The following is a 17,053-nucleotide window of genomic DNA, read 5'->3' on the forward strand; positions in this document are numbered from 1 at the left end:
CTTTTAGAAATGGTTATTTTCATATTCCAATTTGACACATTAGGGCTCACTGCTAGGAGGTTCTAAGCCAAGGGTCGGCAACTTTTCAGAAGTGGTGTGCCGAATCTTTATTTATTCACTCTAATTTAAGGTTTTGCATGCCAGTAATACATTTTAACGTTTTTAGAAGGTCTCTTTCTATAAGTCTAGCATATATAACTAAACTATTGTTGTATGCAAAGTAAATGAGGTTTCTAAAATGTTTAAGAAGCTTCATTTAAAATTAAATTAAAATGCAGAGCCCCCCCAGACTGGTGGCCAGGACCCAGGCAGTGTGAGTGCCACTGAAAATCAGCTTGCGTGCCGCCTTTGGCACACGTGCCATAGGTTGCCTACTCCTGTTCTAAGCCCTTCCTTGAGGAAGTTGTTACACTAGCCTTTTTGCTAGCGAGATGAGTAAAGACCATTTTCTCATAATTAGATTTTTCAAAACATTTTACAACATGTAGAATGCTTACAAACACACACACACTAATTTTATGTTGCGTCAGTTGATTCTGGCTCACAGGACTCAGGCTGCAGGGTTAAAATAGTAGCATAGACATTCAGCATGGGCTGGAGCCTCCGAAGCCCACCTCACTTGCTGGCTTTCAGAGCCTGGCCTCCAGCCTGCGCAGGAACAGCTACACTGCTATTTTTAACCTTGATGCTCAAGCCCCACGAGCCTGAGTCAATTGACCTGAGCTCTCAGACTCAGCGCTATTATAGGTTTTTCTTTGCAGTGTAGATATACCCATAGGGGCTAAGCGATGTGTGTTTGGAGGCATCATCCGTGTACATATATAGTTATAATAAAACATCACTGAAGAAAATCAAAATCCATTCATTTTCTCATCAAAACACTATTCTGACTCTTTTGACGTTATTATTACAACACTAATTTTTCAAAATACTTTTCCCTATATTTATTCTAAAGATGTGAAATTATTCTTTTTGCTTCCTCCACTGAAATATTCCTACATTTCAAATTAAACTGACCTAAAAAACTGTATATATTGAATAGAGGTTACTCCATAATTTAGAAAAGATGTCAAAGATTATGACCAGGTGATGAAACATTATCAATGACTAGATTTATTAATTTGAGAAATAACTTTTCCCACAAATTCAACTAGAAGTTCCAATGCACATTGCCCAATATAAGTACTTAAATTGTACTTTAAATTAAGTTTGTAATCTAATCACACACATTTGTATTTTAACAGAGAATTATTTAGCTTGAATTATCTATTAAATGTACACATTTCAGATTAACAATCAAGAACTGTCTTCAATGATCATGAGTTTAGCAAATCTCTATAAATAAAATTCACATTTCAGAGCTGTGGACTATAGTGCCTCGCCTGACAAGTTGAGTGAAATGTCAATATTGTAAATGAGCATAACCCAATTCCCCTACCCTTCCATGAAAACATAAGTGATGAAAGTGAAGTCACAATAAAGACCGATCTTAACCACATAACTTAATTTTTAATAGTAATAATGACTAGGGAAAGAAAGTTGAAATCAAGATAGTCTAGTTTATGCAGTATTTGGCAGTGCCTAAATACTCAACATTTACAACCCTTTTCACATTTAAGTTTTACTTGGAGTGCATGGAAATGGCAGAAGATAACTAACTAACAATATTCTTACTTACCAATAACTGTTTTTAGTCTTCCTTGGCATTCTTGTAAGAGGAGGGTCCAGACAGCCAAGATGATAATGTAGTTTACAGGTATCACACAGTAAGAGGAGGTGCTGATCATGGTTCTTCTTACAAATTCCACAACTTTGAATAAATGCAGCCAAAAAAAGCATTACAATTACATTTGAGATGGCAAAGCATATACGATACAGTACCGTATTTCTTAGTGACAATACAAAGTGCAAGTATGCAAATATATGTTAATGACATCATATAGTTTTCACAGTATTCGTTTAAAATTAACTACGTGATTACTTGTGAAAATGTTTATTACTAAGCATCTTTTAAAACTAGGTGATATCGTCTAACATTTTCCTTAAATTTCATATTCAAGTACTGTAGAACTGCAGTTATACATGCGTGGGGCGGGAGAAGAAGATCACCACGCTGGGACAAAGAATAGTATTCGCTAGCTAAGTAGAATATTATTACTACTATTAATCATTTATCTATTTCAATAACACTGAAAGACAGGACTGCAGTCTCATCATGCTGGATAATGTACAAACACAAAATAAATCAGAGTTCACTTTTTAAATTGAGCTACTGTACCAATATTGGCATTCTAGTTTTAATAGTCTCAAAAAGATTAATTTTGTACTTATTAATCACAGAAAGAAAGAAAGAAAGAAAGAAAGAAAGAAAGAAAGAAAGAAAGAAAGAAAGAAAGAAAGAAAGAAAGAAAGAAAGAAAGAAAGAAAGAAAGAAAGAAAGAAAGAAATCTGTTCAAAAGCAGCTTGCTGACCCATTAACTGGAAGAGTAAATATCCTCAAATGGCAAGTATGTTTAACACTATACTGCTGAATACATAATATTGTTCATACCAAAATCCTCACAACAGTATAGACTACTAAATTCAAAAGACAATAGCATGGATTTAAAATTTCCGCATTACAGATGCAACCGATTCCGATATTTCAGATGTAGAAGCCATTTTCTTTTAAAGCACTGCTGTCTATTAAAAGAGAAAGCCCTGTCAATGTGTGCACCAAAATAAAGAAATGACTCAAGCTTCTTGGCTTGGAGATAAACATACCTCTGATGGCAGCAAATAGTAAGTAAGATGTGGGGGAGGCATTTTCTTCAATTTTTGTGTAAATAAACACTATAATTATATATATTTATCAACACTCTCCATACTATGTCATTCCTAGTCTACCAAGACTGCATTACTTGCCTATAAAGTACTGCTGGAAGCGTGGACGTCTTTTGTGTTCCTCCTTCCTTTTTACTTGGTTTTCTCTCCTTGGGTGCTCGTAAAATTGCTGGTATGTTCAATTTCTATTGGATTTGAAGAAATGCAGTTTATATATAAGTTTTTTGGGGAAGAATCTAAGTATACCATTCCCATTTGCTATTCCACAGCCAGTTAAATTTGGTCAAACTCAGGATACTACTATTATGAGGGGAAAACTCCTTTCTAAACTACTTCATAGGAAAGAGCAACTACAGTATTTATTTTGTCTCAAAACAAATTTTGTTTTTCACAGAATTAGTGTTACATTTTTCAACGTAAAACTAAAACAAAAAAAATGCAAACACTAAAGTCCTGGCTTTTAACTTTTCCCCCCAACCTTTGAGAGAGAGAGAAAGACAGAAAGAGAGAAAGAAAACCCATTACACTTGACAAAAGAATATTGAGGCAGTTTATTTTCCTCAGCCTCCCTGTTATACTGGTGCTCCATAGGTTAATTAGAAAAATTATCTTATTGGACCAAACTCTCCACAAAGCAGACGAGATTCTCTTCGGGTTTCTACTAATCTGCAGTACGCAAGCTTCTCAGACAGCAACCATCTATCAAAGTCATTTCTTGGCGGCCCTGTGGGCCTGCATCTGTTCAACCAACTGGAAAAAAGTGTCATGCAAGCTGTGCAAATGAATTTTACTTCTACTTACTTTCTTTTTTTTTTTTTAATTTATTAATGTTTGCGCTGGGAAATACATTTGTGAACTTTTTTTAAAACTGTTTTTAAAAGGTGAAATCTTGTTCCAGACCGACCAAGTTCTCCTTGAGATACTCTCTAACAAAGCGAGATTTTTGTATAAGACAAGTAGGTGAAAAAAAATTCAGCCAGCTTGGCGTGGGTAACCAATATGATTAAACCACAAGCATTATTGCAGACATCATGGGTAAATTTCATTTTAAGTACAGTAATACAAACACAGAAGTACCAAAGGCCATCACAAAAATTTCTGACACAGGACCTAGTTAGGTGATGTCTTTTTATTCTCATCCTCTTAAAATACTGTCTCATTACAATATTTATTCTGCACAATTCCCAAAAGCACCTTTATAATTAGTATGGCATGTCAATGTTCAATACATTACATCTTGAAAAAGACTGCTGTCTTCCTTGTGTGCCTGCCAGGTATGAGCCTTTTAGGGGGGTATGGGAGATATTACATAAAAGACCAATGAAATGACTCACTATTTCAGAAACACAGCCATCCACATGCTGACAGATACAGTTTTCAGTGTGAAAAAGAACACATGTACTGAACAAGTGTTCTCAATCTTCTTTAAAAACATGACTGGAAATAGTTTCATGTTCTCTACTGATAGATAAATGACACATTGCCATATTACATATATGGGGTTTCATGAACATGATCCATGTATCTGTTCACCTTTTCTCTTAATTCAATGAATTTATGAGCATACTGAAGCATGAAATGTACCTCCTTCCTTGTAATGGACAACATGGTCACTGGTAGCATCAAGAAATAATCACACGTTCCCATATCACTGATATAATATACTCACTATTTCTAAGAAAGGTTACATCTTTTAGCTGCATAATTTAAAAAACATTGTTGAAAGTGATGTGTGGTTTTAGAGATATACAGTTTATAAAATGGTCATAAACAGTCAATACAAACCCAAGGAACCATTCTACCGTATTTGAAACCTACAACTGCTAAAGAAAAAGTGGAGGGGAATACGGTGGGATTAACTCATGCTTCAGGTTTAGCTTTATCACAAATGACAGGTCAATCAGTTACAGCAAATGAAAGAATTTTGCAAGCAAGATAGCTATTATAACAACAAAATTAAGCTACAGGTTCCCAGTAGGTTGCTTGCAGAGCTTTAGATATATTTCAATCAGAAATCATTAACCCCAGAGTATGCAAAGGTGACAGATACAAAATAACAAAACCTATTCTCTGAAAATCATGTGCACCTATATGGTGCAAAAGAGGGGGGGGAAAGAAAAGCCAACCTGCCCAATGATTCTACCCAGTAGAGTCCATATTCCTTGCCCTTCGTTTCGTAGCTTTCCATTCATATTTTGTAGCTCTTCCAAGGACTCACACAGCTGAAAATAAAAAATTGAAAAACTCTTTTAAAGTTCATTTACTGAAATTATTCAGTATCTATTATCTGAGAACTCTTTACCTGTAACTTTTATAAATTACATAATTAAAAACACAATGAAACTCAATAGTCATGTCAATACATCAGAGATCAGTGCAGTTATTCAGGCATGTAACAGCACTAAGAATAAAGTTGGGCAGCCATCTGTTTTGTAAAAGAGGATCTGAAGTAATTCAGCATGACAATTAGGTTCCACAATCACAATCGGAAAGCAAAATTAAAGTATACTAATGCATCATACAAATTGTACTACACTATTTCTAGCTATGAAGTTATGGCAAATGTTTTATATAGGGAATCAAGTTTTGTTCCTTCACCACCAAAAAAAACCATACACTCTTAAAAAACCAAGCCTCACTTATTTCGCTAATTTAAAAGAACACCAAAGCAGAAGACAGTATTCTCAAAAGTAATTGCCAGCTATAATACTGTATGTACAACCTAGTAATTTTGTTAATCGTTGTCTTCATTCCTCTCTTATTATTCTTGGACAATACAACAAGCAGATGTTAACATTTGTTTGCATTTAAAAAGTGTTTAAACCACTTTGGATAAATTCTAACCTGCTGAATTCAGCAAGCATCAGTATTATATAATCCTGCACAAAAAATAATTTTAATGGGTTATTATGTATATTTTTTCTGTTTCAAAACAGAAAAGTTCAAAAAGTGATAAGGCAATTTTTAATCAACACTAACTCCTCCACATACCATGGCTTGCTTCACACACATTCATTATAGCAGCACTTCTTTGAGGCAATGTTATCATCTGTTGCTCCCCGTAAAAAAAGTTTTGGGAAGGCTCAAAATTTGGATATTGATAAAAGCATGGGCAACCGTTTTCATGTTTTGTTTTGTTTTGTACACTATTTCACGTAAACAATTCCTGCACTGCTGGAAATCCAGACACTACCACTAGAGGAGAACCTGAAAGTCAAACTACCCAAAAACAAAACTGTGAGAGTGGCAAGTCAGGGGTCACTGTCCAAACTAAGTGCACACAAACAGCAAAAATGGTAAAAAGTAAGGCCTAAATCTTACAACTAGTTCCATGCAAAAGGGCCTCTGTGCTCATGTGAAGCCCTGTTAATGAGGCTCTATGTGAAGGATCAGTACCCAACTTAGATTTTAGAAATTCATTGTAGTTGTGATAATTTAAAATATGAAGGTAAGATATATTTTAAGTAACATTTTTATCCCTTTAATTAGCAGTTTTCCACATCTCTAAGAAATGCCTTTGAAAAGCGAAATTCTATCAGTTAACAACACTCCAATGCTTACCACAGTTGTATTCACTGCTTTTCTTACCTTGTTATATTCCACATGAAGTTTTTCTTGCTCATTTTCTAGTTTATCTTTAATATTCTTCTGTTCAGCCATATTTTCTTGGATCTGAATCATGCGCATGTTTCTCTCTGTTTAAAGAAAATCCAGTCCTTTCTAGCTTTAGTTGCATTTGTTTAAGTGTGCCACATAGAACAAGTGTTACACATTTAAGCACTAAGTTAAAAAAATCTTAAAATGTAAAACTACTACCACGGGGTGAAGGGGGAGAGAGGATCAAATTACAGGCCACTGTCCTGTTAAATGATCTATGAGAGTGATGGAATACAAGAACTCTCCCACCATGTAGAGCTGGGAAAAGTTTTTTGGATGAATAGTTTATTTGAAAAAATGCAGTTTTGGTTATCCAAAAACTATTCTTGAATATGACACAAATTTGTGAGTAGTTTTGTACCATTTTTCTTTTCAGTACTTGGGTGCCATTCTCAAAACAGCCAGAAAAGGTAGTGGTGAGATGGAGGTGATTGCCAGAACCCTCCTTATAACTTTTGATCAAGTGATTAGAGCCCTCACCCAGGATGTGGGAAATGCAGATTCAATTCCCCTCTCTGCTGATATGGAGAAGGGATCAGAACTTGAGTCTGCCCCATTGCATGATATTACCCGGGCCACGGGCTAGGGGAATATACCGGTGTGCGTCTGTGGTGTGACTGCCCTAATCACTGGGATAAAAATTATAAGGCATCAGCACCAAGTCTACCTCCTCAAATCTAGCCCTTTAAAAAAAAATACCAAAACAGATTTTTTTCAATTTGCTATTTTTTTTCCAGTTTCTAGATGCAGTTAACCCACATCAAATCTTTTTAAAAAAAATTTGAACCTCCCAGCTCTTCTGTCACATGCTTTTGCTGCCTGGGCAAAGTCAAAGTGAGATAACTGTTTGGTGATATGCACTGATTGGTCACCTCAAGCTAAACCAGCTGACCTCAATCACAAGAGCATGCCCTTCTAAGATGGAAACAGAGTACTGAGGACCTAAAGACACAGCGCCCAAGATTTTGCTAGGGATGTTCAGAGGGGAGAGAGATGCTATTCCACCTTACTTCAAAGAGGACAAAACAAAAAAGGTGACAAATATCTACCCTTCCAGGCCTGTCAACAAAAACATACTCCCTGCTGTTTATGTTTGAAGGAATTTAATTCACAAAAGAGATATGTTTAAAAAGGCACCTTAACTTACTTTAGCATATTCAGATACTGAGTGTGAACTCTGCATTCATTTGAATGAGCAATGATAGCTTTTTCTCTAATGATTATAAGAAAAAATAATACACACACACACACACACACACACACACGAGCATACTCTGTTACTTTAACCAAACCCTCTCCTCTCTCTTTCTATAATTAGTCAAATGTTTTCTTCAAAACATCATATAACACAAAATCAACAGGTGTGGAGCATTGTCTATATCAGGGGTCCGCAACCTTTGAGAAGTGGTGTGCCAAGTCTTAATTAATTTAAGGTTTCACGTGCCAGTAATACATTTTACATTTACAGGGGCCAGCGGACAGAACCCCAGACGGTCTGGGGATCTGTCCACCGGCCCCTGCCAGGCGGGGTCCCAGCCACCGGCCCTGCTCAGCCCGCTGCTGGCCCGGGGTTCCATCCATTCAGGCCAGCAGTGGGCTGAGCGGGGCCGGCGGCCGGGACCCCCGCTGGCAGCAGAATGCCCCTAAAAATCAGCTCACCGCAGGTTGCCGAACCCTGGTCTATATGGTTTAAGAAATTTAAATTTCATATTCTCATCCTTACCAAGATAATAATTCACAAAATCAGCAGTCAGAGCCGGTTGCTTATGTTTTCTCCTTCCATCCACACTGGAACTGGTATCTGAAGTGTCCACTGGAAAGATGTCTGTACTAATTCCCATTAATTCAGCTTTGCGCATCAGCTTACGTATGGCTGAAGCACTGCTAGTGAGTGGTCGTGGCAGCTTCTCCCGGGGAACCCATGCCTGAGGCCTGGTGGTACGAGCTAATTCTGCCTTGGCACGATACTGCTGCAGTCTGGCATTGATTCGGGCCTACAATCAAATTCCCAGAAAATTAAAACAGAATAAAATGGTGTAAAATGGAATCCAAATCACTTTTGCCAGTAAACTTAACCTTCCTTTAGACTACATGTACACTAGGCACTACTTTCAATAAGAAAAAATGCACAATCTAATCCAGCATTTTTCAGTGCTTTAGGATGTGATAACTCAACAGGGAAAACCACATACAGTACGAATATCATTTGATTTTACTTTGACATTTATAGTTAACTGGCACTGTATTTTCTTAACCTTGGGTTTGTGAAGTCAAATGGAGTAATATTCAGAACTTTCTTTCTGGGAATACCACCTTCAACAAGACTATTAACGTAAGTGGTCTTCTGGCAATCTGCTGGCAAGTAGGTGGAAGTGCCTATGCTCACAAAGTGGGTAAAACCCTTGGCTTAGGTATCAGAAAACAGATTAAGATTTGAGTGTACTGCCGGCATAAATGCCCATCTAAACCTGCTGGCTGACACTTATGCCAAGTCTACGACCCTCTTTTGTAGGAACTCCTTTCCCAGTTATAGCACTGCCCACACATGCCTCTTTATACACTAGCTGACATTAAGGAAATTCACAAACAAAAGCAATAGAGGCACTAGAGGCACACTGTTTATATTGCTGACAGCATCTATATATTTTGGACTCTGGAAGACCAACGCCAGACAATCAAGTTGTTACATGTAATTGGAAAATACTGCCTGCAGAATGTCTTTGCAGTGGAAGACAATAACACTAGCATAAAAACTACGACAGGCATGAATCCAGCTGAGTACCAGTTACAGCTTGTATACTCACCTGCATGAAGAGGAAGTTAGACTACAGAGTATTAATCCAACTTCCCCAACACATGGTATGAGATACCCTTGCATGTGAGAGAGAGGCAAAAACATGTATATACATGCTACACTTGAGGAATACCAGTTAACTCAAAGGTGCCACAGGATTCTTTGCTGCTTCTACAGAACCAGACTAACACGGCTACCCCTCTGATACTAGCTTATGACCAGCATGATCTGGAGCAGGGTGTCAAACCCCCCAGAGCAGCCATGCAGGGGAAGAGGCAGTCCTGTCCCTCCCCAGCCCAGCCTAGCCTAGCAGCTAGAAGCTCCCAGCTGGGGCTCTCCCAGCAGCACGGAGGAGATGAGACCCACCTCCGGGATCCTCTCCCAGCTGCAGGAAGCTCCACGGCTTCAACCTTCAGAGCCCAAAATAGAGGGTGTGAATACCGCAACTCCCCCCTACAACAGCTTTGCAACCCCCCACAACCCTCTTTTGGGTCAGAACCCGCTCAGTTACAACACTAAAATTTCAGATATAAACATTTGAAAACATGAAATTAACCAATTTTAAAACCCTCTGGCCATGAAATTGATCAAAGTGGACCGTGAATTTGGTAGGGCCCCTATACAACTAGTAGTTGTATAGCTCCGTGCAGTAAAAACTACAAAGTACATTGTCGCTACTAGGGAGAGAAAAAGAGAGAGAGGCTGAGGATGCCCAAAGTTGGGCAAGTGGGTAGAGGAAAAGAGGAAACATTCACAAGGATGAACAATGGCTAGATGTGGAGGGACGCATGGAGGGGAAAGTTTCACCAACACATATACTTCTTTAATTAGTCTTTGTCTTTCAATGTGATATTTAGCTTCACTAGTTAAAGTGATGGCCTCTAAATGGGGCCCCTAAAAGAATGGATAATTCAGCCCTCATTACAGAACATGTATTAACACAAATTTAATACCATTAATCTAGAGAGACTGGAAAAACAGAATGATGGCAGGAACAAGAAACATTTATAATATCTATTAGGGTACAGGGATGAGAACAATCTGTACACTCACTCTTCTGAACATGGCGGTGCTCAGCTCTCTTGAAAATCAGGCCATTAATTTAGGTGCATAAATAAAGATTTAGGAGCCTAATTTTAGGCACCCATTTTTTTAAATCTTGACCCAGGCCTACAATGAGATATATATATAGCCTATCTGTGACTGCTAGTAGCAAATAACTCCAATGGCCGGGGAGGACTCTGAGTTACTACAGGGAATTCTTTCCTGGTGTCTGGCTGCTGGGTCCTGTTGAAATGCTCAGAGTCCAACTGACCGCCATATTTGGGGTCAGGAAAGAATTTTCCTGCGGTCAGATTGGCAGAGATCCTGGGGGTGGGTTTTGCCTTCTTCTGCAGCATGGGTCACTTGCAGTTTTAAACTAGTATAAATAGTGCATTCTCTATAACTTGATGTCTTTAAATCATGATTTGAGGATGTCAGCAAGTCCTCCAGAGAGTATAGGTCTATTACAGGAGTGGGTGGGTGGGTGAGGTTCCGTGGCCTGCAATGTGCAGGAGGTCAGAGTAGATGATCATGATGGTCCCTTCTGGCCATACAGTCTATGAGATTCACAGCAAAGACCTTTACAATTTAGGCATTGGTTACAGAGCCTTTTTTTTCCCCCTTGTCCATCATTTCTGCCACTTTTATGTAGATCCACAGCTTGCTTCTGCCACCATCATCCTTATCCCCTTACAGTTTCTCTCAGTCACTTTTCTGCCCCACAGTCAGTCTCTGCTCCCCCTGACCTTGAAGCACAGAGTCAGTCTCCCTCCTCTCAGTTCTTGTCTCTGGTGTCACAGCAGCCCCTGACAGTTGGGAGGAAAAACTGCACGTAAAATCCTACTTAGCCCAGGTCTGGGGCAAGCCCAGTACAAATGGAACCTTCTGAGTGTTTTAAAACTATCATCCACTGAGTATACAGAAACTGAAATTTTTTAGAGGATTATAAATTTTCAAATTTTGGTGGATTTTCATGAGGCCAGCAAAAAACCTATTGACACCAGGACAACTCACTTGCTAAAGTTCAAGTCCCTTCTTCAAACCACAGAGGCACCAGAGCTTCTCAATTAAATTAATGAAATAATTTAGCATGGGCAAAACAGATTTTCCCTAACCTCATTCTGAGAAACAGCTGAATCACTTTTACTGAAATGGTCTATACACACACACCCCTAAGGCAGACACACAGCATGGAAAATTTCAGCCTAAAGGACTAAAACATACAAGCAACTGAAAATAGGGGTCTAATATTATAAAGTGTTGAGGCAATCTTAACTGTAGGCTTTGCTACTAGCTCCTTGTAATAACTAAGGGAGAAGGCGGAACTTTCTTCTAACATACACATAGCAAAATGTCTAAAATCCTGGCTGCTTTGACAGATTTTTATTTTTTTAGAATCTTGAAATAAAGATTAGAAGTAAAATAAATGCAACCATGGAATTAAAAAAGAATTATAAATTACCCTGGTATAATAGAAAATTATATAAACTAATCAGGATTATTTCCATTCAGATGCTTGCATGTGCACCTTTTCAAGGATTATATTATGGGGTCATTCACTCTTAGGGAATCCAATCTAAAGATAATTCACTGCCATATTAATTGACCATATGCCATCAATGTAGTCCAAATTTCATTTTCAACCACCGTAATTCCACCTTCCTCTTCCCCCCTCTTCTCATTTAACACTGATGATTAACGCACATGCAGCTTTGGCACGGGTACAATACCTGCGCTTCTGGTGAGAGCTGTTTCTCTCTTTCCTGCAAGGACATTTTACAATAAGACTGTAAAGCCAAGTAGTTCTTCCGTTTCCATTTTCTGTCTAACCGGTCTGCATGCTGTTTACAATAAGCAAAAAAAGGATCTGCTATGTCCTGTTTCAGCAAGAAAAAGGGGTGGAAAAGAAGGGAGGGAAAATCTAGTTAGAAAAATGATATGGAGGAACATAAAACCAACATTTAATGTATAACACAATTAACATTGACAACTAAGGGAAAGGAATACAAGCCAAAATAGGAAAAAGGAAAGAACAGGTTAAAGAATATTTAGATAAGTTAGATGTATTCAAATCAGCAGGGCCTGATTAAATTAATCCTAGCGGACTATTTTTTAATAATCCTAGAGTTTTTAAAAAACATTTTATTTTTTTTATAATCCTAGGGTACTATTTTTAAAAGGGGGACAAGGAGAACCCAGGGAATTACAGACCGGAGAGCCTAACTTCAATATATGGAAAGATATTGGAGTAAATTATTAGACATCGATTTGTGAGCACCTGGAGGATAATAGGGTTATAAGGAATAGTCAGCATGGATTTGTCAAGAACAAATCATGCCAAACCAACTTAATTTCCTTCTTTGATAGGATTACGACCTAGTAGATGGGGAAAAGCAGTAGACATGATATACCTTGATTTTAGTTAGGCTTTTGACATAGTTCCATATGATATTCTCGTAACGAAACCTGGAAAATGTGGTCTAGATAAATTTACTATAAAGTGAGTGCACAACTGGTTTAAAGACCTTACTTTAAGGGTAGTTATCAATGGTTTGCTGTCAAGTTGGGACAGTGCATCTAGTGGGGTCAGTCCAGGGTCTGGTAATCTTCAATATTTTCATTAATGACTTGGATAATGGAGTACAGAAAATCTGCAGATGACACCAACCTGCACAACTACAAAATGGGGAATAACTGTCTAGGTGGTAGTACTGCTGAAAAGGATCTGGGGTTATAGTGGACCACAAACTGAGTATGAGTCGTTCATGTGATGCAGCTGCAAAAAAAGCTGATTATGATTCTGGGGTGTATTAACAGGAGTGTTGTATTTAAGACACAGCAAGGTAACAGTCCCTCTCTACTCAATGCTGGTGAGACTCCCACTGGAGGACCATGTCCAATTCTGGGCACCACAATTTAGGAAGAATGTGGACAAATTCGGAAGAGTCCAGGGGAGAGCAACAAAAATGATAAATGGTTTAGAAAACTTGACGTATGAGGAAAGGTTGAAAAAACTGGGCATGGTTAGTCTTCAGAAAAGAAGACTGAGGGGCGACCTGGTAATAGTCTTCCAATACCTTAAAGACTATTATATAAGAGGACGAGGATCAACTGTTCTCCATGTCCACTGAAGGTAGGACAAAAAGTAATGAGCTTAATCTGCTGCAAGATTTAGATATTAGGAAAAAATTTCTAAGTATAAGAGTAGTCAAGCTATGGAATAGGGTTCCAATGGAGGTCATGGAGTCCCCATCATTGAAAACTTTTAAAAACAAGTTGGACAAACACCTGCCAGGGATGATCTAGGGGTTTACTTGGTCCTGGCACAGCGCAGAAGGCTGGACTTGATGACTTCTCGAGGTCTCTTCCAGCTCTACATTTCTACGATTCTATGCTTCATATAGATGGGTCTTGTAGAGCAACACAGTCAGAGTTTGAATCAGTTTAACTAAAGAGCTGTTTAAAACCAATTTTGTTAAATTGATGCAAGCCCATATGTGTACACTCAAACAGATTTTTAGATTGTGTATACTGATTTAGTGTAATTCAGTAAGGAATTGACTTAAGCTAAATCAACAGAAGCTAGGTTTAAACTTGTTTAAAAAAGTGACCACACAGGAATTTTGCTTTTGTTTTTTTAAGCTGAAAAGTTTCTTTTTTAGACTAGCTATCATATAGTTTATGAAAACAACAATTTGTTACAAAAAATCAGTTTCTTATAACAAAAGAGGATGCTAAAATTGTACTAGCAATTATGTCCACCCAGAATTGCAAACAGAATTAAAAGGTATATTTAATTGTTCCATAACTCATGTAGCTCAAAGTCTAAATTCCATTATTTGCACACAGAAGTGACTACATTTTCAAAATTGTGGGTAAAAATAATGAGGGTTCAGTTTCAGAGAACAAGTTGAAGCCAAACTGAAAAGTCTAACCTTAGAAGTTAAAGATTTGTTTTAGTTAAAGGCCTCAATTGAAGGTTTCAGTAGACACCATATTTTAAAATGTTACGGAGGGTCAGTGCTACCCAATATACAAATTAGTTTATGAATTATTTTTGTTTGCTTTTTTTTTTTAAATAATCATAGTTAAAGAGCTCTGAAGCAGGTCCCAGCAAATACAGCGCAGGACAAACCAACACCGCAAGCACCTCTTTGTTCTCTATTACAGCTACCTCGTGCCATACAACAAAGCAATACATTCTCCATGTACTTTTTAACAGTCTCTAATGATCTCCAAAGTTTTTTTTTTTTAAATGAATTTACATTTCTGCAAGTTAACCCAGGGAAAAAGGGACAACTTCCTATGGCAAGTGTTGTACCAACAGGTAACAATTACAATAAAGCACATAAAAAAAAGCATTTAGAGCATTGTATTACTGCACTAGATGGGATGGGAGAGTTGTCATTTTTCTGTATTGAAGTGATGGAAGTTATTTTTGTGTATCCAGGGTTGTTGTTTTTTTCCCTCCAGGCCCGTTCACAAACAAATATAAGGTCACTGGTATATTTTAATACTAAATAGTTATAAAAACCTGCCCTCTTTGTCTCCTTCTGTAATTACGAAGTGCTCATGGTTGCTGTTTGGACAGTTCCAAGAAACACTCGCCTCTCTTTTGCCCCAGCAGCTCACTAGAATATTTGATCGTTCCAGAAGAGACAGGCAGGGAGTCCTTACATATATGTTAAATATATAACGTAGGCATCGGTCTCTCCATATTGTTTCTCTGGGAAGCAATCACATTCTGCTCAATATTCCTCCAACAGATCAAAATTCCCAAAGAAAGGGACATTTTTGGAAAAAGACACACACCTTATTCTGCATTAAGTAAAATAACTCATCATTATGTCTTGTTTTCCAAATAGCATGGTTTTCCCTTTGACTTCTTCATAGTAGTTTTTGTATGGCCTAAGCACCGGAAGTCTTTTTGTATGATCTCTCACATACATAATAATTTTCTTCTATTTTTCATTCTTCACTTACTAAATTTTCACATTCTTATGGCTGAACTACTTTATCAATTCATTTACCTCATGTATAACGTCTGCAAGCTGAATAAGACTGCCTCAGACAAAGGTGGATTAATGTGTCTCAGTTTACTTTCTCTTTTTAATTTCCAGCACATTTTTATATGAATAATTGTCAGTAAAATTTACTAACCAGGCACAAAAATCCACTCGCTCTCTCATAACAACAAATTAAATATTTTACTTGCCTGTCCAAAAAAAGCCCACCCACTTACTCACCAGGGGCAAGTAAAATTTTGCCAAGTTTGATTTAAAAATATACTCTGTATATTTAGATTTCAGGGTAGGGGAATATACGTGACACAGAGCTTACCTCCATAAGAATTTAAATTAACAATTCTCAGTTATGTGATTCCAAGGCCTTGATTACAAAATACTTTGTTTGCCGTTGTTTAAAGATATGCAATGTTTTTAGGTGAAAAGCATGGCAAACACATACAATGATGGGAATTCACAACATGAGCTCCTTAAAGAATCGACATTAAACCCCATTTAGTAAAGCCATCACTGTTTAGCTGAAGGCACCATGTTTATCTTTCTAGTAGTTCATCTTGTAGGTGAAATTTATTTTTTATGAACAGTTCTAACAGAGAATTACTAATGGTCTGAGTGGCCAGTTCCTTCAGAAATAAGAAAGACAATGATTCCAACGTAGCTAATGAATGACAACAAAGCCTGCATGTCAGTGTGTGCAGTTATGTGCGTGTCCCTCTCACTCACCTATACACAATTTACTTTCTGTCACATTTACTATGACTATGACTTGCTAAACTTGAACTTTGCAATTAGGACAGAGCACTAGACACTTACAAGGTATTTCCATTGAATAAATCAGCCCTTATGCAAAACCCTGTCATTTGGATTGCTTTATTCTTATTATCAAGAAGAAAACCGGTACACCTCTCCCCGATATAACGCTGTCCTCGGGAGCCAAAAAATCTTACCACGTTATAGGTGAAACCGTGTTATATCGAACTTGCTTTTATCCACCAGAGTGCGCAGCCTCCCTTCCCTCCCCCCAAGCACTGCTTTACCGCATTATATCAGGTAGCATTATATCGGGGTAGAGGTGTACCATGAGTGAATATGTAAGGAATATGGAATTTAAATGTAAGTATTTTAAATGGATTCAATTAATGGTAATTTACAAAAGCTCAGAATGAAACTCAAGAAGTATCATATTAATACAATGAAAGTTACTTACTTATGTTACAATTTAATGATAATATTGAAAAAAGATGTATGCAAAAAACATTTGAAGAGAAACAGGGCCCCATTTGCACAGCACAAAGGGGATGTAATCTGGCTACAGCTGGAAACTGTGTAAAGCAGAGGGAGATTCTGAACTGGAATAAAGCTGACAAAGCAAACTCCTACAACAGTGCACCCACCTCTTAGGGGAATTTCAGGAGAAAGAAGTGGTAAGATGGGGAATGGGATAAGAGGAGCTCCTCTGACACAGTCATTAGCTAGTGTATGATTCCTTAGAGACAATAACTAGCTATCATAAATCAGAGCAGGCCTTAAACTGTCCTAACTTAAATTAGGGCTAGGCCAGCTTAAAACAGTTTCCTGTGAAAAGCATATCTTGGCACAGGGAAAAAAAAAAAAAAAAAAGCTAGCCCACTTCCAAAAAAATACTTATGACCTCACAGCAGCATCTTATCAAAATCTCTTCTCAGGAATGTTATCCAGAAACACAGTAAGC

At 37.7% G+C, this 17,053-nt stretch overlaps 1 protein-coding gene across 8 annotated transcripts in view; it reads right to left on the reverse strand.

Annotated features, from left to right (window-relative positions):
* PHF14 (PHD finger protein 14) overlaps positions 1 to 17,053 on the reverse strand; it is a 286,241-nt gene that overhangs the window by 197,290 nt on the left and 71,898 nt on the right. For all 8 annotated transcript variants that reach the window (XM_045005266.1, XM_045005262.1, XM_045005263.1 and 5 more), the window contains exons 8-13: positions 12,049 to 12,195; positions 8,204 to 8,474; positions 6,412 to 6,518; positions 4,950 to 5,045; positions 2,905 to 3,008; positions 1,679 to 1,810 (exon numbers count right to left, since the gene is read on the reverse strand). In XM_045005266.1, coding sequence (XP_044861201.1) covers positions 1,679 to 1,810; positions 2,905 to 3,008; positions 4,950 to 5,045; positions 6,412 to 6,518; positions 8,204 to 8,474; positions 12,049 to 12,195 — 857 coding nt within the window. The remainder of the gene's footprint in view (positions 1 to 1,678; positions 1,811 to 2,904; positions 3,009 to 4,949; positions 5,046 to 6,411; positions 6,519 to 8,203; positions 8,475 to 12,048; positions 12,196 to 17,053) is intronic.

The sequence above is a fragment of the Mauremys mutica genome, chromosome 2 (genome assembly GCF_020497125.1).
Source record: "Mauremys mutica isolate MM-2020 ecotype Southern chromosome 2, ASM2049712v1, whole genome shotgun sequence".
Classification (NCBI taxonomy): domain Eukaryota; kingdom Metazoa; phylum Chordata; order Testudines; family Geoemydidae; genus Mauremys; species Mauremys mutica.